Source organism: Sander vitreus, chromosome 12 (assembly GCF_031162955.1).
Source record: "Sander vitreus isolate 19-12246 chromosome 12, sanVit1, whole genome shotgun sequence".
Classification (NCBI taxonomy): domain Eukaryota; kingdom Metazoa; phylum Chordata; class Actinopteri; order Perciformes; family Percidae; genus Sander; species Sander vitreus.
The window spans coordinates 29,913,884-29,940,125 of NC_135866.1; the positions used below are offsets into that span (position 1 = coordinate 29,913,884).

Sequence of the window (26,242 nt, forward strand, 5' to 3'; positions counted from 1 at the left end):
GCATGCTAGAAATAGAACCGACGGCTATTTTTCACGCAACCCGCAAGCGTGTTGGAAGCGTTGCCAGGAAAAATAGAATACGAAAAGATGTTTATATGTCATTTTGACACAGATACATTTAATAAATGACATGTTGATGTTTGAGAGTCTCGAGGTTTTGACATAAATGCAGATATAAATGTGATAAAAATAATAACAAATAATGATCCATTTTCAAACACTGCACCTGTCAATACAGAACGAAATATTCTGTAGTCTATTATGCCGTCAATACTGCCGACGTTGTCTTTGCTGTGATCAGATCAGTATATATTTATGTTTATGTTTATGGGAAACATCCATGTGTACAGACGAGGCTAGCAGCAGCAGCGCCGCGTCAGACACCTTTCTGATGTGTAAAGACATAGAAAACGCCACGCAACAGAAACGCCACGCTCACGTCACGCAGCCAGTGTGCAGGAGGCCTTAGTTAAAACCTGCTCTATATCTTTTTATCTCTAGTTTTTAGTTGTAAAATACTCCTTGTAACCATAGCATTTGATGGCTCCATGTTTCTCTAACGCTTCCTCAAAGTCTGTTAAGTTTTCTTTTACTGGTTGAAGACAACAGTGAGTTATACTGTCATCATTTACCGTGATGTTTGACACAATGCATGTTTATTATTAAAGGTTTTTATCAGCCTAAAAACCTCCAGCTAAAGTGAGCTGAGATGCTCTGTCTTTACTACTAATGAAGCCAGAAATTATCTTCATACACATTTATTTTATGTTCATATACACAAAAGATACACAATAAGTGACATTCAGGACAAAGAGCCAAATGGATTAACTGTTCAACTCCAAATGGTTTTTATGACTTAATGCTGCTGCAAATACAAAAACTATGTTTTTGAAGTATAAATAGTTTTTTTTCTCCGTTTTCGAAATGAAACTCCAGGAAGTTTTAGGGATCAAACGTCGAGCACCTCAGCCCTTTCAGTTCACGTGAGATTTGGGTTTCTGTTTTGGCTCAGGTGCCCAGTGTGGAGGTGAACCTAAGCGAAGGGCCCGGCAGTGGGCTCGGAGATGTTGGTGGCGTGCATGTCGCGTGTCATGTTGGACTTCTCTTTGAGTTTGGCCTGCAGCAGCGTGTGCTCGACCACGCCGATCCTCACGTCCATCTGAACGATCTCCTGCTTCAACTTGGTCAGACTCTGCTTGATCTTCACCACCGGAGCTGAGGGACGAATGCAGACAGACGGTCAGTACTAAATACAGATACAGTTCATTTCTTCACGCTGAACGTAGACCTGAGATGCACCGAATCCAGGATTCAGCTTAGGATTTGGCTGAATATTGGGCTTTTTGACGGGGTTCAGTTTCTGCCGAACCTTAGAATTTTTTTCCCTACGCTTGCACTCCGCGCGCTACGCTGGTCGACGTAATGACGGCGCCGTTGATTACAGGAAGGTGTTTACGTAGGTGGAGCGTTCAATGCAGTAGGCTTTCTGGTGAGCAGAAAAAGTGTTGTTTGGCAGTACTTTCAGTCAAAAGAAGGCCATTCAAGTCCAGCTACATGTTCAATCTGTAATGCTGATTAGTCTGGTGGTGGCGAGGACCCTAAACAATACACAACATCACCGCTGTTACAACATCTGGTATGAAACATCTGGAAGAATACGAGCTGAGCATGAAGGAATCTACAGACAGCAGCCAGAATGCAGCAACTTCAGGTACGGCAAAGGAAGGACAGTCACTGTTTACTTCATTCATGTGTTTACTGTGTTCATGGACTGAGGACGGGACGAGGATTCGGTATTCGGTTTTGGATTTGTCAGACTATTAACCAGTGGATTCGGTATTCAGCCGAACCCCAAAAATCTGGATTCAGTGCATCCCTAACGTAGACAGAGATTCAGTCATCAGTTTCACCTCCGTCAGACATGCTGCTGCCTTTCTCCTCCATCTCCTGCTTCACCTTCTCCAGCTCCTCACTGATCTGAAACAAAGAAATAACAAATATAAGCTCACAAAGAAGCTTTGCAAGTACAAACAGAACATCATTGGAGTTCATTTCATACTGAAATACCTGAGAAAAGGATGAAATCCAGTCAGTTCTGATGCTTTGAAATGAATCCGACAGCCAGAAAAGACATTTTGCTGATTATGTTCTTTAACAGTATTTATTCTCAGATTGTTTGTGTTCATTTACTTTTTCCTCCATTGACATTGTTTTGAGAACTGTAATACTCTTAATACTGCGATTCTCATATTTTCTGTTCATCATGCTTGCTGTTTAAAGAAAGCCTTTTCCTGATTATTCACCTTTCATTATCACAATCTCTGCAGCTCTATTACCGACTGCATATAACTGACTTTAAACTATTTTCATATTACCAGTATTATTGAATAATAATGTGTTATGTGTGTTTGTCATCTTGTTTTCCTGTTTGCATCCATCAAAGATTGTACCTCTAAATGTAATGCATACAATATCAGTAGTGGAAAGCAACTGAGTACATTTACTCAAGTACTGCACTAAAGTACAAATCCAAAAGGTACTTGTGCACTAAATTGTGCTTCAGGAAGTTTACCTGTCGACTCCGAACAGATAAGAAGGTGGAAAATAAGAGGAAACCCAAAGACGGAGAGCTTTATCAGCAGCGTTTACTGTTCAAACTCTATGGACCCTATCTCGCACCCAGCGCCCACGTTGTTTAAATAGCAAATGCACCTGCGCCCATCTTTGCACCCATGGGCGTGCTGGTCTTACAGGGAGGTGTGTTCAGGTGCATTCTGGGAGTATTGCTATCTTGAGGCAGCGAGAAGTAATCGCGGCATTGACCAACAAAAACCTGGTCTAAAGTCAATAACGCAGCATTTCATTGTTATTTTAACAGAGCATTAGTAAAATGCTCCTAGGCTCGTGCACAGCGTGCGCACACTATGCTTGTTACACACACAGGGACGCACAGCAGCACACACACATGCAGAAGATTACAAATAACAATATTACGGTGCAGATCCTCCATCATAACAGCAATGCTCCAAGGTCCAAACGCGCCTGGCTTTTAAAGGGAATGGGAGATGATTTCTGATTGGTTGATTGCATGTTACGCCCAAAACACACCTCTGACTAATGAAGACACTAAGTACAACCCTTTTGAACCATGCGCCCGGCGCACGGATCCTTTTTTCCGCCGTCAAACTAGCAAAAGTGGATTTGGACACGCCCTAAACGCACCAGCACCTGCGCTTAGATCGTTAAAATAGGGCCTCAAAGATGTTTCAAAATAAGAGAAGACCCTCTAAAGATGTGTCAAACTCTAGGAGGTCTTTCTCCACATGGACTTGACTGTAGAGTGATATCAGAACGTGTGATGTGTTCACTGACCTCTGCCAGGACTCTGGTCCTCTCAGTCACCCCTCCGCTGGCCTGCTGGTAGCGCTCCTTTGCCTGGTGGAGAACACAGGTTTGTTACCAGCTTTCTGTGTCGACCTAAAGCCCGTACAGACCAAAGATTTGCCACGAGATGAGTTTATACTTCCAACGCGCGGGTCTGCAACGTTCTGAAACCAATGCGGCGAGAAGAGACGATGTATCATCTCCATAGCAACAACTCACTGTACTTTCGTTCTAACTTCAGACTTTCAGGCTTTTTGTAGCTGAATATATCACTTGTAGCGTCTTAAAATATGAATAAGGATAGTAATAGTGAGAAACTTGCTACAGTTGCATTTCTAGTAGAGATAAAACGGAGAAAACTTTTTATTTCTCAGATTTTTCTGCCTTGTTCTAACGCCGCTCCCTCCCCTCAGTCACTCTCTAGCTCGCTCCACCACATACCGTGCTCGCAGCGCTCATTGAGCCTCCGTCTAAAACTCTGCCATTTTCACCAGACAGTTGGTAACATACAAATAAAATGGATTATGGATCATTTTATTTCTATAGTTTATTGCTGACTTCTCTATTGGCTGTAGAAACAGGAGACGTCTCTTACGTTCTAAAACCAGCCTCTGGAGACTCCACCAGCTGACTTCTCATTGGCCGTAGAAACAGGAGACGTCTCTTACGTTCTAAAACCAGCCTCTGGAGACTCCACCAGCTGACTTCTCATTGGCCGTAGAAACAGGAGACGTCTCTTATGTTCTAAAACCAGCCTCTGGAGACTCCACCAGCTGACTTCTCATTGGCTGTTGAAACAGGAGACGTCTCTTACGTTCTAAAACCAGCCTCTGGAGACTCCACCAGCTGACTTCTCATTGGCTGTTGAAACAGGAGACGTCTCTTATGTTCTAAAACCAGCCTCTGGAGACTCCACCAGCTGACTTCTCTATTGGCTGTAAAAACTAGAGATGTTCCGATACCAGTTTCGGTACCGGCTCCGATACTGCCTAAAACGCTGGTATCGGTATTGGTATGTACTTGAGTTTATGCACCGATCCGATACCACGTAATAAAGCCCTAAAGAAAAAATACGTTAAAGTAGTTTATTTATGTTCTTTTTCCGTTATAACTGACTGTCAAACTGCAGAATAAAAGAACGTTCTGGGGCGTTCATGTTTCACAAAGAGTTTAACCTGAGCCAACAAAGATAGAAATCATATCACATCCATACAGGGATAGTAGTATACAGCTGTTAAAACATAATAAATATATGACACACTGCTATCAGATCGGTACTCGGTATCGGCCGATACGCAAGTTCAGGTATCGGAATCGGGAAGCAAAAAATGGTATCGGACCATCTCTAGTAGAAACAGGAGACGTCTCTTATGTTCTAAAACCAGCCTCTGGAGACTCCAGCCTCTGGAGACACAGCGACCAGAGATAGTCGCTGTGTCTCCATCAGCTGGTTGGAGTCGAGCTGAGACGGGCCGGTTCAGACCGCTAACTTTTACCTGCCATGTTCGAATACAGTTTTGTCTTGTTGTGGATCTTTGGTCTGAACTGGGCTTCACACAAAACACAAGTATTTATATTTCCAAAAGTTTGCCCACATGTGAAAGAGGTGACAGCCACAGTTTGAAATCTAAGTAAGGCAGAACAACATGTATTTCCTGTTTTCACTGTTTCCTAAAACCTGAAAACCCTTGAGCTGGAAGTTATTACATTGCAGTTTTGGTGTTCACCTCGCTGAATTTGGCCTGAGCGCTGCGGTACTCCTGGATCAGATGCTCCAGCTGGTTGTTGATGTATTTCTCTCTGCTGCCCACCTTCTCCAGAGTCTTACCGATGTCCTCCTGCAGTTTGTCCAGGTAGCTCTGCAGAGACATGAGAGGAAACAGCACAAAACTGAAGATTATAAAGGATGTTTTCAGTGTTGTTAGAGGAGGATACTGCTGTTGTTTTTCACTCTCAGTCCATCAATTTCTTTCTATGTTTACATTTCTGCTGTATTGCAGGAGACTTGTTGTTCAGTAAAAACAAGCCATTTCTAAAGGGATTATATCCTGGAAGAGACGGAAGAAATAATTTTTCTGAGGGTGTCATGTTAAAGGTCCAACGACATGAAAATGTCACTTTATGAGGTTTTTTAACATTAATATGAGTTCCCCCAGCCTGCCTATGGTCCCCCAGTGGCTAGAAATGGTGATAGGTGTAAACCGAGCCCTGGGTATCCTGCTCTGCCTTTGAGAAAATGAAAGCTCAGATGGGCCGATCTGGAATCTTCCTTTTATGACGTCATAAGGGGAAAGGTTAACTCCCCTTTCTCTGCTTTGCCCGCCCAGAGAATTTGGCCCACCCATGAGGAAATAGAGCTACAACCATGGCTGCAAGCTGGTCAAGGCCACACCCCTGAAGAGACTTCAGATACAGTATTAGGGGACCACTGAGGTCTATATAAAAGAGACTTCAGATATAGTATTAGGGGACCACTAAGGTCTATATAAAAGAGACTTCAGATACAGTATTAGGGGACCACTAAGGCCTATATAAAAGAGACTTCAGATACAGTATTAGGGGACCACTAAGGCCTATATAAAAGACTTCAAATACAGTATTAGGGGACCACTAAGGCCTATATAAAAGAGACTTCAGATACAGTATTAGGGGACCACTAAGGCCTATATAAAAGAGACTTCAGATACAGTATTAGGGGACCACTAAGGCCTATATAAAAGAGACTTCAGATACAGTATTAAGGGGACCACTAAGGCCTGTATAAAAGACTTCAAATACAGTATTAGGGGACCACTAAGGCCTATATAAAAAGACTTCAGATACAGTATTAAGGGACCACTGAGGCCTATATAAAAGAGACTTCAGGGAGTTAATTAAGAGCATGTGTGCAATGGAAACATGAATACTTGGTGCAGTGTACTCAGTTGTGTAGTCTACGTGATACGCAGTTATACCGAGTATACCCACTAGGAAAGGTCAAGGATTTCCGTATACCCACTTACAAAAACGCCAGGATAACTTTACGTAACGATGATTGTTTTGTGAGAGAACACAATTAAAATCTTTTAAACTGACCTTTATCTGAAATGAAGACAGATTCAGCAACTGCACGGCCTATTTCTCGCTTCAAATGTTTTCAGAAACACGTTTCGGTGAACTATTTTCGTAAAATATGAGATCGTATTCTGAATGAGCTGCTATTATGGTCGCCAGACCCACGTGACACGTTCGTCCAATCAGCTGCTGGTTTTAATTTTTTGGGCGACAATACCGATTAGTGCTGTCTGCTGTTATGGAGACGTCTTACGTCTTACGCATGCGCAGAACGTACGCTCAAGTCGGCGTCGCTTCAGTGTGTTCCAAGGCACTTTTTTGACCAACTCGGGGAGGCTGTCAGTCCGACTGCCTTTTCTATCGAAGGTCGGCCGTCGGGTTGGTGTGTCAGAGTATTTACAGAAACTACAGAAAATGAGGTAGATGAGGCGGATGCTTTACACTGCAACGTTACAAAAAACCTACTGGGTTGTCGCTCTGTGATGGGCGAGTCTAATGCTGGGAGGGAAAAAATAACAGTATACACACTACAAAAAACTAGACTACACCACTGAGTGTATTCATAGTGTTTTATAAGTAGTAAAACTGCGGTATCTTGCCGTATCAGTTGTATATGAAGTAAAGAAGGTGTCACACAGCAGAGGCTCGTTGTAGTGAAGGTAAATATTAAAAAGGGTGCAGACGTTATTGGAAGTAGATTGTCAGTAATTAAATAAAGAGACAGCAGGTGGAGCCAGACTCACACAGACAGACTTCAGTTAAGGACAGACTGCAGGTGAATAGGGAAATATTTTAGCTAATAGATATCAGCATTACCTTTTTTGTAAATGTTATGTTGAAATATGCAAATGAGGCATTATCTTATTAAATATGTGCTAATATATTTATATATTATATGTGCGTAAAACTTCCAGAACAGAAATGTAAACATTGGATAAAGCCAGGTTCAAAATGCAAAGGTTTTTACAGAGGGGATTTTGGATATCTCCATAAATCAGAACACTGTCAACCGCCATAAAAAACAAATATTTTCTTCAGCTTTTTAGGATTAAAATGTTGTATAAATCAGGCTGTGAGTGATATCTGAACTAATCACACTTACCTCATGAAATGGCGTATGTATGACACGCCAATCCGTATGCCATTATAGGCGTGTTATCAAGACGCATACTCACTTTTTAGCGTGTTTATCAACGCCGTTTGGCCTCCATTGACTTACATTACCTTGCGATTGTGTGTGAATTTACGGCGTAGCGAGTGGTACGAAAGGGGCGAAAATCCGCGTAGGGAGGTCGGTCGGGGGGGAGGATGGGTCAAACACGGGACTTTCACCCAGGAGACCGGGGACGCGTGTCACGTTTCCGAAACTCATCCGTCGCTATATTCTTTTACTAAAGCCAACCTGTTCTTCTTTTCCTAAACTCAACCGTAGCGTTCTTCTCGCGATAACACGGCAAGTGGCGTGTATGTTTACGCCTGCTGAGTACAGCGTAGACGTACACGCGGATAGCTCAAAATGCGTACAGATAACACGCCACTTGGCTTAAGAAAGTTGGTGTGTATGTTTACGCCAAGTCATGATGCCATGTTGGAACTAATCCCTGTGTTAAAAGCTTCAGAATATAGATAGGAACAAAAAAACTCTACAGGTGAATAAGGTCAACATTTAAATAACCGATATCATCATGAAACTTCCCCGGTTGATTACAGACATTAAGACAATTATTTTTTGTATTATAAGTTTTCCAAAATGTTTCATGTTTAACTATGCAAATTAAGCATCTCCTACTGCTAACTTTAGGTGAATTTAGGAAAAATCTACAGTAACAAATAGACAAAGTGTAATAAAATAAACACCTAAATGTGTATTTGGATGTTTGTTTCCCCCAGTAGTCAAAAATACGACATGATATGAAAGCAAAAGTAGCCCAAAAACTCAAAATTGAAAATTATTTTGCCTGTAGTGTCTCCCTTTCAACACTCATCACTGCTGTTATTATTGAAGCAGGTCGTTGAACGCACCTTGGCCTCTTTGAGCGAGGACTTGATCCCGTCTTTGTGTTGATGCATCTGGTCCACGTGGATCCTCCAGTCCTGCAGACACACACACACACACACACACACACACACACACACACACACACACACACAAGTGATAAAAAACAAGTCAACAGCAGCAACACAACAGAGAGCATGCTGGGAAACTACAGCAGCTGTCTCAGTTTGTCCACAGAGGTTGTCAATCCTTCAAACTGCAAATTTCAAATCAGCACAGAGACACTTGCCTGATGCTTTTTAGACATGTTCCGATACTGATACCAGTATCTAAAAGGCTCCGATACTGCCTAAAATGCTGGTATCGGTATCGTAAAGTACTGGAGTTTATACACCGATCTGATACCACGTATTTTAGCCCCGAAGAAAATCTACTTTGAAGCAGTTTATTTATGTTCTTCCTCCGTTATGTCTCGCTGTCAAACTGGATAATAAAATAAAGTTCTGTGGCGTATCGTTTGTGTTAGTTCATGTTCGGATCCATACAGGGATAGTAGTATACAGCTGTTAAAACATAATAAAATATATGGATTTATTTAACACACTGGTGTCGGATCGGTACTCGGTATCGGTCGATACGCAAGTTCAGGAATCAGGAAGGGAAAAAAATGGTATCGGAGCATCTGTACTGCTTTTTATTCTCACAAGAGTCTCGGTTTCCGCCTCAGTTAGCTACAGCTTCACTTCCACCCCACACCTGCTCACACGTCCCATTGAAATGGACCAGATGTTTTTCATGGTTGAATAACGACAGTTTGGTGGGTAAATAGGACATACGTAGAACCTCAAAATCCCACTGACACCTCTTTCCTCTGCAAATCTCACATTTTGAAACTGCTGCTGAAAACGGGCGAATCTCAACAAAGCTAAAAGTTGACGCCAACTCCTCAGCTCCTACTCATTTGGCTCTAGTCTCTAGTCTTTGTCACGCCCCAACATTTACATAGGCTGCACCACTGACCTGAGGTCAGCTTAGTCTTCTGAATCTAGGTCACGCAGATCTCAGACATTTTATACATTGTTCGTCTGCTATTATGCGAGAAATCAACTATGTAGAGGTCAAATATGTGCACAAGCTGTAGCTTTGTTAGACCTTATGGTAGCTGTAATATAAGTGACGTGACGAAATTCAAACTGTTAATATATTATAGTTATGTCGAAAGTGTAGCTGGCTAGCTAGCCGCAATCTTTAGCTACCCATAGGATTTCAGGGACATTAGCAGCTAACGAAACTCCTCACATTCACAAAAATGTGTAACTAATTCAAACTGTAAATATACTACAGTTATGCCGGCAGCCGGCCAGCTCCGCGGAGCCCTGAGCTCCGGTAGTCCAGTAACCCAGAAACAGTTACCGTTTGCCCTGGGTATGGAGCGAAGTCTCGTCAGACTGTGTGGACCTCCTGAAGTCCGACATGTCTTACCAAATTTGCAATTAGCCATCAATTTTGGTAAAACGGCCCATATTTGAGCTTTATATAGTTATATAAAAAAGTCCCGGAAGTGAATTTAATAACGAAACATTGCAGTGTCTGGAATATGAGACCAGCTGTCTCGTCTCCAATGTATCTGTATGTGGATCCTCAACCAATCAGCGCGCAGCTCATCTAAATATTCATGATCATACCATATTTGGAAGAAAGGCTCTCATTCCAAATAGGGCGAAAACACAGGGATGCATAAGGGCCCATAAAATAGCAACCGGGCCATTTTCAGCCCAATCAATGTTACATACCCTATTAGGAGACCTTAAGGAACAGTGTGAAATACCCCATATAATCATTCTATCACCCATTTAAGTTTGTGTAATCAATGCTCATCATTGACAAGAAAATGCTGGTTGCAAAAAGCAACAAGTGATAGAAAAGTCTGATCGTTTCTCTGTGACAACGCTCTTTTAGTGAGAAAGTAGAAATGACTGAGTTATACTCTCATATCCGTTTCACATTTTCTCCTTCAGCTTAGTTTGATAGCCTGAAATGAAGTCAAAGAGAAAATACTTGGTTCCTGTTAGTTTATTCATCATGTTAACCTTCAGTCTGTTCACACATCCGATCAGTAACGTGTCCAATGGTTTTACAAACAGATTCACGTCCGCCTGTCTCCTGATTGATTATGAACAGGATGAACAGATATATGTGATTATAGATTTCTTTACAAATGTCCACAAAGAGAACAACGTTTGGAGGATAAAGGAGGTCTGGAACTTTCTCTCTTCAGACCAATGCAGTGGAAGAGAAAGTACATAAAAATACGTCAATACAAAAATATTAATGAAACATTTAGATAGAGCTGCAAATATCAATTAATTAATCGCCAACTATTTTGATAATCGATTTGAGTCATTTTTTTGTATCAAACTTATGTGATTCCAGCTCGTTAAATGTGAATATTGTTCTAGTTTCTTCTCTCCTCTGTGACAGTAAACTGAATATATTTAAGGTTGTGGACAAAACATTTGAGGACATCATCTTGGGCTTTTTTTAAAACACTGATTCACATTTTTCACCTTTTTCTGACATTTTAGAGACCAAACAACTACTCCATTCATTAAGAAAATAACAGATTAATTGACAATGAAAATAATCCTAAATTGGTACATTTAGTATGGAATTGGGACACAGTGTTTCTAAAGAAGAAAAACTAAAAAGTATTTTGTATGTGTGAACTCAAGAGTCTCCTGTGACTAATCACACGCAAATCAGCTCTCAGCAACAATCATGGAGACAAAATAAGTTTAGGAGTTAAAACACTGAATTTAACCCTTAAATGACGTCTGTCTATTTCAGTTCACACAGCTCAGCAGTGTCTTTGTAATAATTGAACCAAAGTCCAGCATAGAGAGGCTGAGTGAATGTGGTCTGGACTCTGTGGAGGAGAGTCATGGTTTCAGAGACGCTGTAGAAGGACAGAATACCTGCACTGTGATCCAGGTACACTCCTACTCTGGAGGACACAAGACCTGAGACGGGAGTTTGGACATTGTTGTACAAAAAGTAATAACTCATGTTGCCACAATATAACGCCCAAGATTTATCATTTCCCCCGAAGACACATTCACTCGACCTCCCTGCTCTGCTGATATTCTTGTATGCGACTGCTAGATTAACTTCTCTCCTTCTCGTCTCCACCTCCCAGTAACAACGTCCAGTCAGACTCTCTCTACTCAGGACCTGCCACAGATCAGTGAATCTGTCTGGGTGACTAGAATAAGGCTCTTGTTCAATCATTACTGTTGCTTTTCTGTTCCTCCCAGATAATAACAGATATTTGTTTGCCGTGTTTGGATCCAGTGTTATTTCACGTGAATATTTTAAGAATCCAGCTCTGGTCTTGGGCTCTGGTTGTGACAGTAAAACGTCCACTTCAGTCACTTTCAGAGAGACTTCTTTCTCTCTGTCCTGGATTCTCTGCTGGATGTTTTGTTGTCTCCCCTGGAGCTGTCTCTGCCTCACAGCCATTTCAGCTGCAGCTGAGACTGTGTTGTGGCCTTTATGTTTGTCCAGAGAGCAGAGAGAACAGATACACTGCTGATCAGTACGACAGAACATCTTCATCACCTCATTATGATGAGAGCAGACGTTCTCCTGGAGATTCTTGGACGGCTCCACCAGCTCGTGTTTCTTTAACTGAGCTGCGTCATAATGAGGCTGAAGGTGTTTCTCACAGTAAGAGACCAGACACACCAGACAGGACTTGTGTGCTTTCAGTGTTCTCCCAGTGCAGACATCACAGGCCACATCTTCAGCTCCAGCATAGCAGTGATCAGCAGGAGCAGCTTGGAGTCCAGTCTTCCTTACTTCCTCCACTAAATCTGCTAACATGGTGCTTTTTACCAGGACAGGCCTCGGTGTGAATGTCTTCCTGCACTGAGGACAGCTGTATCTGTTCTTACAATCCTCTTCATCCCAGTGGGCTTTAATACAGTCCATGCAGTAGCTGTGTCCACAGGGAATAGTCACCGGATCCGTTATTAGATCCAGACAGATGGAACAAGAAATATTTTCCTGGTCCAGCTGAGCTCTCCTCTGCGCCATTTCACCTCTCTGTGATGCCTGTCTGACTGTGACTTATCTGTGACTGTCTTATCAAGGGTTTGTGTTTAAGGTGTGGCTAGCTTGTTGTCACACAACACAGGGTGGGGTTATCAAGCTTTTCTATAGTCCAATATGAAGAGCAGTACCTTGAGTTTAACCTTAGTTTTTCTCATTGAAAACTTGCTCCACATTTAAAAACATTAAGTTTTAAAACCATCCTTGGCTGCTCAGGTTTTGGTGATGGCTCCATATTGCTCTGACTCTTCTTCAAAGTCTGTTCAATTATCATAAACATGGCTCCAGACCGCGACCAAATGGTTGCATTTTGCGACCAAAATTTGAGAGTTTGCGGACGTTAGAGGGAACTGAAACATCGCCGCATGTCAAGCTAGTTAACACTACACTACACTAAAAAGGTGTAAAGTGTGACTGTATTTCACTGTGTAGGATTCCAACAGCGTGACGTTCAACAGTGTGCTGCTGCTGCTGTTCTCGGAAAAACAACACAGACGGTGCGTTTACTTGAAACTCGCCTCGCCAGCCTCGTGCTGCATTCAAAGTTATTGTAAAATACCCTTTTCCCATGCAGTGGTTGTTTTTGTCGTTTAACAGGAATTTTACTGGTGAAATAAGTCATTGTTATAAGTTATAGTTATTACATTTTTAATAAATCATTTCATTTTGACCATATGGCGTTAGCAATAAACAAACTGTTCTTTAATGTCGCCGACTGTCGTTTTGTGCTCCTTTAAAAAAATATAGACATATATATATATATTTTTAAATCTTTAAAAAGTATCGGTTTAGGCACCGGCACCATTTTAAAAAGTATCGTTTTAGCACCAGTATCGGAAAAACTCCAAACGATACCCAACCCTAAACACGGCCTACTTCGTTGCTAAGGAGGAACTACCCTTTACCAAATTCAAAGGCCAGCTCGACCTTCAATGGAAGAATGGCTTAAAACTTAACGAATCATACAACTTTTTTTATTCTGAATGTATGGTATATGTTTTAAATATTTGTACTGTCATGACAGCGATGGTGCTGCCGGTTAACCTTCTATGTTGCATCTTCAAATGTGACACTGAATTTGAAACAGCACATTGTAATTTCTGCATCTATTATCAATGTATTTATTAGTAATACAGCGGAAATTAGTAGAAATGTGAATATTTGGTTAGCATGTTGATTTACGGTGTGTGCCCCTAAATTTTCTGGTTGCGCCCCTAAACTTTTCAGTTGGGGGCCACTGTGCTCCTAGTGAAAAAAGTTAGTCTGGAGCCCTCATAAACATATCTATAACAGTCTTTATACTGTTTTGACTGATTTTACTTTGGGTTTATAAAATAATGTTACTCTGAAATATTAAAGGTGCACTATGAGTTCCTGCATGGTCACTTCTGTTGACGTTCCACCAAACAAAACAGAGCAAGCTCGCCCCTCCCCCCATGTTTCCGTAACTGTCATGACTAGTAACTGACTAACTGTCACTAACCTCCACCCCTCCCCCAACCATCTTGTCGGTGATTGGCTGGAACGTGGTTTGTTGTATTTTGGTGCCTATCCTGTGCCTCTAGTGTTTGTTTGACGTTTACGACCCCTGTGTTGTCTCCCGAGACCGGGCTTTTTCACGGTGTGTTCAGGGGGCAGGCAGCTAGCGGCTCAAGGAGCGATGCCTACCATTTGAGACAAAAATGAAATCACTCTGAAACCATGCAGGAACTCGTAGTGCACCTTTAATTCAAAGTTTCTCCTTATATTTAAAACCTAAACACACTTTTTTTGCCAGCCTTTGAGCCAGGCCATCACAAATGGGGGTGCCGGGTTCAAACCCCATTTGTTACAGTCTGGGAGGCCACACACAGATATATAAATCAAAAGTAGTTTATTTAACTCCAACTAACATTTTTTTTAGATATAATTAATTTTTACTTACAGACATTTGAGACCAGTGACCATGATATGTGAAACAATTGGACAGTTTCTACAACAAATGTGCAATATGTTTGTGCAGTGAATGGGGCCTGTCAGCTATTGCACGCATATGCATTGGTTTACACCCATCATCAAACAGCTTTATCTGAAGGGCAAGGAACAAGGAAATACAGAAATTACTGTAAACAGAGTGGAGCTTGATGTGTTTGACAGCAGGAGGAGGGGGGAGAGTTGTCAAGCTTTTCTACACTCCAGTACGAAGAGTTTCCTCATTTAAAATGAAGCCTTAGGCCTCCTGCACGCTGCCTGCGTGACACGCACATCGCAGGTGCGGCTTGCTCTATATCTGAATGAAGTTTTTAGTTGTAAAAGTCTTCTTGTATCCACAGCATCTGATGGCTCCATGTTTCTCTAACGCTACCTCAAAGTCTGTTAAGTTTTCTTTTACTGGTCGAATACAGATGAATGACAACAGGAAGTTATACTGAGTATATTTTAAAGGAAGCACCACAGAGATTGTTTCATAGCATCACATGACCTGAGACAAGAGTTTGGACTTTGTTGTAATAAAAGTTATATCTGTTAACAACATCCAGTCAGACTCTCTCTAGTCAGGAACTGAGACCATCCAGTGAATCTGTCTGGGTGACTAGAATAAGACGATGATCTGGGACTGCTTTATCAATGTTTCAAGGTTTAAGATTCAGCTGTATTGCCATTATGCAATACAGGGATGGAAGGGTTATTTTTATATTCCAGGGCGAGGAGCAGCACTTGAATTATAACTTTGTTTCTCATTTACAATGAAGCCTCAGTTAAAATCAGGGATGTAGCTATGACGCATGTGTGCACGCGAGCAGTTAAATCGTGGCTCGTTTCAAAGGTTCTTTAACCACTGTTCCTACAGTGACACGTTTACATACTTCAATCAACAAGAACTATAAAATTAAACGATTTTTTGCTGTCTTTTCGTCTTTACTGGTTAAAAGGAACGCTAGCTTAGCACAGATCCTGGAGGTAACCGGCTCCATCTAGCCTAGCTTAGCACAGATCCTGGAGGTAACCGGCTCCATCTAGCCTAGCTTAGCACAGATCCTGGAGGTAACCGGCTCCATCTAGCCTAACTTAGCACAGATCCTGGAGGTAACCGGCTCCATCTAGCCTAGCTTAGCACAGATCCTGGAGGTAACCGGCTCCATCTAGCCTAGCTTAGCACAGATCCTGGAGGTAACCGGCTCCATCTAGCCTAGCTTAGCACAGATCCTGGAGGTAACCGACTCCATCTAGCTTAGCTTAGCACAGATCCTGGAGGTAACCGGCTCCATCTAGCCTAGCTTAGCACAGATCCTGGAGGTAACCGGCTCCATCTAGCCTAGCTTAGCACAGATCCTGGAGGTAACCGGCTCCATCTAGCCTAGCTTAGCACAGATCCTGGAGGTAACCGGCTCCATCTAGCCTAGCTTAGCACAGATCCTGGAGGTAACTGGCTCCATCTAGCCTAGCTTAGCACAGATCCTGGAGGTAACTGGCTCCATGACAGCGATGGTGCTGCCGGTTAACCTTCTATGTTGCATCTTCAAATGTGACACTGAATTTGAAACAGCACATTGTAATTTCTGCATCTATTATCAATGTATTTATTAGTAATACAGCGGAAATTAGTAGAAATGTGAATATTTGGTTAGCATGTTGATTTACGGTGTGTGCCCCTAAATTTTCTGGTTGCGCCCCTAAACTTTTCAGTTGGGGGCCACTGTGCTCCTAGTGAAAAAAGTTAGTCTGGAGCCCTCATAAACATATCTATAACAGTCTTTATACTGTTTTGACTGATTTTACTTTGGGTTTATAAAATAATGTTACTCTGAAATATTAAAGGTGCACTATGAGTTCCTGCATGGTCACTTCTGTTGACGTTCCACCAAACAAAACAGAGCAAGCTCGCCCCTCCCCCCATGTTTCCGTAACTGTCATGACTAGTTACTGACTGTCACTAACCTCCACCCCTCCCCCAACCATCTTGTCGGTGATTGGCTGGAACGTGGTTTGTTGTATTTTGGTGCCTATCCTGTGCCTCTAGTGTTTGTTTGACGTTTACGACCCCTGTGTTGTCTCCCGAGACCGGGCTTTTTCACGGTGTGTTCAGGGGGCAGGCAGCTAGCGGCTCAAGGAGCGATGCCTACCATTTGAGACAAAAATGAAATCACTCTGAAACCATGCAGGAACTCGTAGTGCACCTTTAATTCAAAGTTTCTCCTTATATTTAAAACCTAAACACACTTTTTTTGCCAGCCTTTGAGCCAGGCCATCACAAATGGGGGTCCCGGGTTCAAACCCCATTTGTTACAGTCTGGGAGGCCACACACAGATATATAAATCAAAAGTAGTTTATTTAACTCCAACTAACATTTTTTTTAGATATAATTCATTTTTACTTACAGACATTTGAGACCAGTGACCATGATATGTGAAACAATTGGACAGTTTCTACAACAAATGTGCAATATGTTTGTGCAGTGAATGGGGCCTGTCAGCTATTGCACGCATATGCATTGGTTTACACCCATCATCAAACAGCTTTATCTGAAGGGCAAGGAACAAGGAAATACAGAAATTACTGTAAACAGAGTGGAGCTTGATGTGTTTGACAGCAGGAGGAGGGGGGAGAGTTGTCAAGCTTTTCTACACTCCAGTACGAAGAGTTTCCTCATTTAAAATGAAGCCTTAGGCCTCCTGCACGCTGCCTGCGTGACACGCACATCTCAGGCGCGGCTTGCTCTATATCTGAATGAAGTTTTTAGTTGTAAAAGTCTTCTTGTATCCACAGCATCTGATGGCTCCATGTTTCTCTAACGCTACCTCAAAGTCTGTTAAGTTTTCTTTTACTGGTCGAATACAGATGAATGACAACAGGAAGTTATACTGAGTATATTTTAAAGGAAGCACCACAGAGATTGTTTCATAGCATCACATGACCTGAGACAAGAGTTTGGACTTTGTTGTAATAAAAGTTATATCTGTTAACAACATCCAGTCAGACTCTCTCTAGTCAGGAACTGAGACCATCCAGTGAATCTGTCTGGGTGACTAGAATAAGACGATGATCTGGGACTGCTTTATCAATGTTTCAAGGTTTAAGATTCAGCTGTATTGCCATTATGCAATACAGGGATGGAAGGGTTATTTTTATATTCCAGGGCGAGGAGCAGCACTTCGAATTATAACTTTGTTTCTCATTTACAATGAAGCCTCAGTTAAAATCAGGGATGTAGCTATGACGCATGTGTGCACGCGAGCAGTTAAATCGTGGCTCGTTTCAAAGGTTCTTTAACCACTGTTCCTACAGTGACACGTTTACATACTTCCATCAACAAGAACTATAAAATTAAACGATTTTTTGCTGTCTTTTCGTCTTTACTGGTTAAAAGGAACGCTAGCTTAGCACAGATCCTGGAGGTAACCGGCTCCATCTAGCCTAGCTTAGCACAGATCTTGGAGGTAACTGGCTCCATCTAGCCTAGCTTAGCACAGATCCTGGAGGTAACCGGCTCCATCTAGCCTAGCTTAGCACAGATCCTGGAGGTAACCGGCTCCATCTAGCCTAGCTTAGCACAGATCCTGGAGGTAACCGGCTCCATCTAGCCTAGCTTAGCACAGATCCTGGAGGTAACTGGCTCCATCTAGCCTAGCTTAGCACAGATCCTGGAGGTAACCGACTCCATCTAGCTTAGCTTAGCACAGATCCTGGAGGTAACCGGCTCCATCTAGCCTAGCTTAGCACAGATCCTGGAGGTAACTGGCTCCATCTAGCCTAGCTTAGCACAGATCCTGGAGGTAACTGGCTCCATCTAGCCTAGCTTAGCACAGATCCTGGAGGTAACTGGCTCCATCTAGCCTAGCTTAGCAAAGATCCTGGAGGTAACCGGCTCCATCTAGCCTAGCTTAGCACAGATCCTGGAGGTAACTGGCTCCATCTAGCCTAGCTTAGCACAGATCCTGGAGGTAACCGGCTCCATCTAGCCTAGCTTAGCACAGATCCTGGAGGTAACCGGCTCCATCTAGCCTAGCTTAGCACAGATCCTGGAGGTAACTGGCTCCATCTAGCCTAGCTTAGCACAGATCCTGGAGGTAACTGGCTCCATCTAGCCTAGCTTAGCACAGATCCTGGAGGTAACCGGCTCCATCTAGCCTACTTCTCCCAATAAGTGACAAAATAACGCCAACATGTTCCTATTTACATTTAAATTTGTATTTGTATTGTATTGTAAATTTGTAGAGTCACAGCGTGCACAAAGAACAAGGTGACATGAGACACAGCCATCTTCTAACCGTATACATACTGGGAACTATATTCTCAGAAGGCGAAGCACTGCTACTTCTGCTACTGGGGCGTAGTGATTTGCTCGCAGCACCGTGGTGAGGAGCAGAGAGTAACAACGGTGCTTTTCAGGTGTTGCGCTAAAGTCCCAATAAGTCTGTGTTCCTTTAACAGTTAGGTAGCTATGGTAGCTGGCCATCTGACAGGCTCAAATGAGCCAAAAACGAGTAAAACTGATCCTGCATTAGAGTAGAACAGAAGTTACTTTATTCATCCCCCGCGTGGAAATTCAGATAATGAGTAAAGCCGGCTCAGAGAACTGATAAAGGTGCTCAGGTGAGCGTGTACCTTGTTGTCTGTCCTGATGGTAACTTTGAGTTGAGCCAGGACTCGCTCCACCTCCAGGTTCCACTCTGCTGCATCAACCGTCGACTCAAGAATCTCGTCCGGCTTGGAGGACGATTCGGCTTCCTGTCAGAGAACAAACAACATGGCTGCACAATATATAATTTTTTTAGCTGTGAAAACAATCAAATGACAAAATAAGCAACATCAATAAGTAAAACATTAGTTTTTATGTTTAGCTGGGTGCACATTTTAACTTCTAGTTTCTCAACTTGCGCAATAAACATATAGCAAAAGACGTAGGCTACGTTCAGACTGCAGGCAAAAGTGGCCCCAAATCAGATTTTTTTTGGGGTCAAGTGACAAGTGACCAGGGCAGACTTCTTCAGAAGTAGTGATGGAGCAAGTCAATGGAGGGAGAGTGAGGTGTTGGACATAATTACTGTATGGGGAGATACTTCAATAGAAACTTTTAATATCTGTGTACCGCAAGTAACGTTGTTATCGCAACGTTAAACCAACGACACGACTTCATCATCATCCTCATCAAGTGCTGCAGAAATAACGTTCATCGGACCCAAAGTCATTTCAAAGTCTTTGAATGCATCACATCTGCAGGTGAACTTACAGTGTGAGTGGTTCGTAACTTCAGAGCCTCCAGGTCCATCACGTTCTCCTCCTCATCATCAGGCTCCTCCTGAGATTACACACAACAAACAGTGAAAACACACCGGGCGCGTAAGCCGCGTGGCACAGCTACATTTGAATAACGTCGGGCTGTGAACGGGTTCGGGCATTTAAAAAGCTGTCGATCAAAATGTACTTGTCGGGCTCCGGCTGAATTCTGTCGGGCTCGGTCCTTGTCGGGCCGAACTTTAAAGGCCCGATTACAGTTCTGAGTAGCACGGTGCGAGACGTTTTGTTTTCTTTCCTGACAGCTGATTGATTTTCGCCTGAGCTTAGATGTTTAGGGCCAGAGCTTTCTCACCATGTCCACGGATTTATGATGAAACACCATGTTGTGCCGTTATTATTGTGACAGCCTAGCTACGTCACGGCTACGCCACGGTCAAGAGCGTTAAGAAAAACACTGACATAAACAGTACCTGTACTGTCGTATTCACGTACACACACACACACACACACACACACACACACACGGTATTTCTTTCATCCTACGAAAGGACAAGAAGGAAAATGTAAGACTTTTAAGTTCCGTTTATTTGTTAGGATGAGTACTACGTATACAGTTGAATAAAGCTGGGCCACCTACGATCATCTCCTCCTCTACTTTGCTGAGTGTGAGCTCTGCGTCGTCCTCTAGCACGGACTCTTCTTCTGTGGTTTCTGTTGGGTAGTTTGGCCTGCCGAGAAGAGAAAGGACAGGAAGTCAAAAAAGACAGGAGCACAATCAGCTTCTCCTCGATCAAAAGACAAAAGGCAGAGCATATTCACTGTTCAGTATGATGGACAGTGTTTTCCCCAGGTTGGTGGAAGACTTTAGGGCTGTAATTAAGGATTATTATCACAGTTGATTAATCTCTGGATGAATGGGTGAGCTGTTTGGTCTCTAAAATGGTGAAATGTGTGCATCAGTGTTTCTGTTATTTTTTTTATTTTAGACTTTGTAAGACCCTGCGGAAACCCTGAATAAACAGATTATAAAGTTATATCGTTATCGCATATTTTTCTCATATCGTGCAGCCCTAATGTAAAGAGAACATTATTTACAAAGAAACTCTAAGGGCCCTGTTTTAACGATCTAAACGTACGGCGTGGAGCGCCTGGCGCAGGTTTAGGGCGTGTCCAAATCCACTTTTGCTAGGTTGACGGCAGAAAAAATGGTCCGTGCGCCGGGCGCATGGTTCTAAAGGGTTGTACTTAGTGTCTTCATTAATCAGAGGTGTGTTTTGGGCGGAACATGCAATAAACCAATCAGAGATCATCTCCCATTCCCTTTAAAAGCCAGGTGTGTGTGCCGGGTGCAAAATAGGGCCCTTATTTTCCCATTTCAAATTCATCTTTACAGCTAAATATCAGAATGTAACCTGAAAACGTCCAAATCAAAACTGTGAAGGCTTCTGAGAAGGAACGCAGCATTAGTACATAAGGATAAAACCAAAAGAGAGCCAAGAAGTGAGACAGGAATGAGAAATGTTTGAGTACCTTCTGAAGGAGAAGCCCCTCCTCTTCAGAGCCTCTTCAGCCAGCCGGTCCAACACGAAGCAGACGTGTTCGCCTGAACCGGATTTCAGTTTGGAGGGCGGGAAGTCCACCTTAACACCCTGACAGACACAGCGGTGACACAAATGAGTCCTCAAACAGTCTCAAAGCTCGGAGTTTTCTTTACTGCATAACAGCAGCTAACAACGAGGAGTCTGAGTCGACCGAGTTTAAGGTCAGGATCAAAAACACTCTGAAAATAATATTTTACTCATCACTAACATATTTCATTCATTCGTTTTATTCACTATTCATCTGTCAAGTTACAGAGCGTATGCAAGTTTCATCAAGGACAAATGTGAGACTTTTTAACTTTTTAAGAGCGTTTCTTTTGGAGCTACAAGAAGCAGACACTCAATGATGGAAGTGGGAAGTGAAAACCAAGTGTTAGCTGTCAGAAGGAGTGTCTGTGTGACTGCGTTGATATTGGGTTTTTAAAATATCGGTTGTCTGCGTATGAAGACTTTTAAAAAGCACTTTCATGCCAGTTAGGATATAACGTGAGTTCAAAATGAAAACTGCACACCTATCACAATAGAGATTAGCTCTTATAATGGTGCTGTTACCACACTGCACATAGCTGTACATATCTGTCTATATGGTTCATACTGAATATCCATATTTATTCTGTTTTTCTTATAATACACTGCACAGATCTATATTATTCTTACTACCATTATAATGTCACTGCTACTACATTGCACATATCTGTACATGTTGTTCATATTACATAGTCATATTTATTCTGCTCTTATAAGGTAACTGCTAATACACTGCATGTATTTATATTTAATTTATATTACTCTAAACCACCTTCTGTTAACCAACTGTACTGTCTACACTGCAGTATATTTCTTGTCCTGTCTATACTTTGTATATCACGTTGCACTTTTCCGCTCTTTTTGCCCTTCTGGTTGGACGCAAACTGCATTTCGTTGTCTTTGTACTTGCACTCTGCACAATGACGATACAGTTGAATCTAATCGAAAAAGTTAGATCTAATTAGTTCCTGAAAAAATAACACAACATCTGTACCACCGCCTAATGTGAAATCCAGAACTGCAAACACGTTATTCGACTGTACTCAGAACGTTGAAGCCTCGTCTCTAAATAGCTTTTAGGATTTTAACGGAGTCACAACACACAGATCTGAGAGTTAAGTAGAGATGTAACAATTCCAATTTTTACTGTCTGAGGAATAATTGTGATTAACAATATCATTGTCTCCTTCAGTCAAATTTAAAAACATGTATTTGATGTAATACTTTTTCAAACAAATGAAGTTTTGAGTGAATGCCAGGGTACTAGCGTGGCTCCGCTCTCCTACGTGAATTAAATGTACCAGAGTCTGGTAGGACCAGGCTAGCAGGATACATCTTTTGCTTACATCTCGGTTATGTGACCCAGCTAATGTAGTAAAGTAAAGTACGCGTCTCTATAAAACATTGTAGTTTTTCTTACATTATACCTGTTATACCCCTTAGGACTTTGGCTAATGTAAGCAATTACTTGCGGTTAACACATTTTTTTGACCCGTTTTCAAAATGTCTATCTCAGAAATATGGGTTTCTTTGTAACTACCTAATTGTAATCACCCCAAAAATAACACAGATGATCCCATATAACGCGCATCGCAAGAACAACAAAAGATCGGATCTCTACTTTCATTGAATTTTGGGTGTTTTGTTAAATTTTTCAGCATTTGAAAATATATATATAAATGTTTCGAAACAGTATCCTGACTGAACGTTGACATATACCAGTCTGTGATTATCCTTCCTTTATTATTAGTCTGAATAGTTCATAATTTCTGCTTTTTTTTATCTCCAGGAGTAGGTATAATTTCCTATAAATAAGGTTTACTGACCATGAATTCCAAAAATAAGTGTAAAACTATAGTAATAAGTTGGTGTTAGTGGTGTTCATACATGGTAGTGAAAGGACAGTGTGAAACGGGGGGAAAAAGGGGCAAAAAACATTGAAAAAAGCGCCAAAAGTTTTCAGTTTTGACCCGGGAGGACGACAAGTGTATGGTCCAATGGAAGACAACACAAGGGTTAACGCACACATCTGAGAGTTAGGCGTCACTTACGAAAGCCCTGAGCTCTGCCAGGATGTTGGACACGGTGGCGTTGGGTTCGTCGTACTCCTGAGGCTCGGTGAACGGCCTCCCTGCCTCGTTGATGAGCCACGCCGCGACGATGGTGAACATGAAGAACTGCTCGCCCGAGTTGCATGCCAGATATGGACTGGAGACAAAGTAATGCCTGGTGGAGGGGAAACAAGACGGGAGATCAAACAGGAGGCGACAGCCAGGAAGAACGTTTCTCTCCACATTGAGTAGCTTTGGTTCTTAATAACTCTTCATTCATTTGGGTCATCTTCATGGATCAAACTCTTTTTCCTTTGAGATGCCCAATTCTTTATTATATTGACCTGGCATGTGTTTTGGTTCCTCCCCCTCTGAGGATCTTTGTAACACGTGTAAGAAAATTCCACATGAGCACGGATGACGTCAAAATGAGTCTGTTTAAAGCATATTGCACTCCTTTGTATACTGCTCCCTTATGGACTAAGTTTAAAAAGGCAAGCATGCAGAAGCTTGAAGGTCCAGTGTGTAACGTGTTTATTTGTTCATTATCAAAATCTGTGTTGCCCGTTCACAAACCGTCCTTTTTCATGACTATTTACCTCCACCATCAATTTCAAGTATTCCTTTTGGCTTGAAATTGTACATTTGCGTTTGCATGAACTGGGGTAGACGCTCCATATTCATGCTCCATCTAGAAATACGTTAGCCGGTAAGGGGGACATACTGCTCCGCCTTTCACGTTTTCTCTGTCACATGATAAGCTCACAGCTGCTGCTAACGCTGCTGACGGGCATCGTAGCTTCCCGGCCCCCGGCTGGTTTGAAGAAGGGAACATGGAGGACCACACATATTCAAAATCAAGATTTCAGGAACAGGAGTCTTCTTCTTCTTTGCCCAGAAAAAGAAAAAGGATATTGAAAAGAGCAAGAGAGCGTCTTTTTGAAGCGTGAAGGCTACCGTAGCTGTAATACGTACTTTGAACTGCGTGGTGCGAGAGAGTTGATTGATATATGATCTCAACTCTAGATGGGAGATATTCCCACACACTGGACCTTTAAGGTTGCTTATAATGACTGTATGAGGATACTGCTCAACAAGCCCAGGTGCTCTAGTGCAAGTGACCTGTTTTGTAATGCAGGGGTCAGCACCTTCCAGCCATTATTGAGGAGTCTTATCTACTAATTCATTTGTCACCTGAATGTCTCCCAGAGCAGCACTGTTATGCTGCTGGTAAATCCTAGGTTTAGTGCCATAGGATACCAATCAGCACTATGGAAACACTGGTATAAGTGTCTTTTATAGAAATGCAGTATTGTTGTTTATTTTGTTTTCATTTCTCTGTATATGTTTATCTTTCTCTTTTTAATGTATGGTGTATGTCATATCTGTGTCTTCTGAATGGATATTGAGTCTGGCAATAAAGCTGATGATGATGATGTTACATAAACAAAGTTGTTTTTTTTATATTACTGTAAACATATTGCACCGGTTCAACTTAAAGGAACAGTTGTTTTCTACATATAGTATAGTGCCGTATTCCAGATTACAGTGTGTTCCCTGGGTTTGTGGATGACTTAGGTACGCATATTTGGCGGATGAGTTTAGGGAGCAAATCGTCCACGAAAATGTGTTGTTTTTTTCAATTAAAAAAAATGCAATTTGACATTAATTTGGACCATTATTATTCCCATATCTGTGTCCAAAGCGTTGGAAAAGCTAGAGCAGATGGGGTCGGCCCTAGTATGTTCCCACATTTCTAGGACATTTTCAAAATTAGGTCTTGTGTTCCTACATTTCCCTTCAATTAAAGCCCTATCCTCCCACAGTCATTATGAATGATGAAAAAGGAAATGTGGGAACATAGGGCCTGATTTTGGAAAACAATCTTAGGAATGTGGGAACATAGGCTCGCTCCCGAGCAGATAATGAATAAATAACTCCAAAAACGTAAATACAAAAATGGCTGTGGTGCTGCGCCTGAACATTATAATGGCACTCAGGGGAAAAACCCTGTTATTGTGAAGTAATTTCTCACCTGGACATATTTTTCATGTTGTGTTTAGCCAGAACTTCCTCCTCATAGTTCAACACCTTCAACTTCTCCAGCAAACACTCCATCACTACAAACAGCTGGTGCGCTGCTCCGGGACCGCGGTCCTCTTCATCTCCCCGTCTACCGTCCTCCGCCATTATCTGTCTGCAAGTCACACAACTAAATCTTTAAATAATAAAGGACTAAATCAATTCCTTGGACTCATTTAGCCACCTAGCATTGAGCTAGCCCGCTAGCTTGTGAGCCGAGTTTGTTTAGCTTCCTCTCTGTTGTTAAGGCAACCGAGAGCTGACGCTAGCTGGCTATGTAGCTAACGTTAGCTGCCAGTGAAATCATGTTTAAAACTTAAATTCAGACTCGTCGTTTATCAAAGTTAAAAGTTCTGTCAGTTTGAAGGATATCTACAGACCGGAAACTTAAAATGCGACACAACTGTGGTAATTGCAGCTAAATCATCTAACGCGACTGGCCGTTAGCACCGTTAGCTATATTCTCAACACCAGCGTATGACGGCGAAGGCATGACCCGCCCTGCTCTGCCTCTGATTGGCTAGTACTCGTCGCCTTCGTTGGTTGGATTGGTTAGGTTTAGGTTTAGGCATGAGGAGTGAGATCGGTACGCCAATAAGAGGCAGAGTAAGGCAGAGTAGGGCGGGACATGCCTTCGCTACCCATAGCAACGCAAATTCAGCTTCCGTTGTGACCTTCGTAATAAAAGCCTTCTGGTAGTTGCTCTGCTGTGGAGCCT

General features: G+C 42.2%; 2 protein-coding genes across 2 annotated transcripts; both read right to left on the minus strand.

Moving 5' to 3' along the window:
* Positions 1–742: 742 nt before the first annotated feature.
* Positions 743–26,023, minus strand: ift57 (intraflagellar transport 57 homolog (Chlamydomonas)). Its single transcript, XM_078265121.1, has 11 exons — positions 25,478–26,023; positions 23,443–23,617; positions 21,294–21,412; positions 20,401–20,491; positions 19,756–19,824; positions 19,131–19,253; positions 8,461–8,532; positions 5,112–5,243; positions 3,373–3,435; positions 1,911–1,977; positions 743–1,215 (listed from the first exon to the last, which is right to left on the minus strand). Exons 1-11 carry the CDS (start codon positions 25,630–25,632, stop codon positions 1,034–1,036), a joined length of 1,248 nt encoding a protein of 415 aa, XP_078121247.1. The 5' UTR covers positions 25,633–26,023; the 3' UTR covers positions 743–1,033.
* Positions 8,547–12,569, minus strand: LOC144527193 (tripartite motif-containing protein 16-like). The gene has a single exon (XM_078265120.1). The coding sequence runs from the start codon at positions 12,527–12,529 to the stop codon at positions 11,273–11,275; it is 1,257 nt and encodes a 418-aa protein (XP_078121246.1). The 5' UTR covers positions 12,530–12,569; the 3' UTR covers positions 8,547–11,272.
* Positions 26,024–26,242: the final 219 nt, after the last annotated feature.

What these genes read in the sequence shown, in the direction of transcription:
- LOC144527193 (XM_078265120.1), bottom strand. Translation starts at nt 12,529, where the DNA reads ATGGCGCAGAGGAGAGCTCAGCTGGACCAGGAAAATATTTCTTGTTCC.
- ift57 (XM_078265121.1), bottom strand. Translation starts at nt 25,632, where the DNA reads ATGGCGGAGGACGGTAGACGGGGAGATGAAGAGGACCGCGGTCCCGGA. An exon ending in CCTCGCTCAAAGAGGCCAAG is followed by an intron (nt 5,244 to 8,460) that starts GTGCGTTCAACG and finishes ATGTCTCTGCAG; the next exon opens with AGCTACCTGGACAAACTGCA. An exon ending in CTCAGGCCAAATTCAGCGAG is followed by an intron (nt 3,436 to 5,111) that starts GTGAACACCAAA and finishes GTTCTCCACCAG; the next exon opens with GCAAAGGAGCGCTACCAGCA.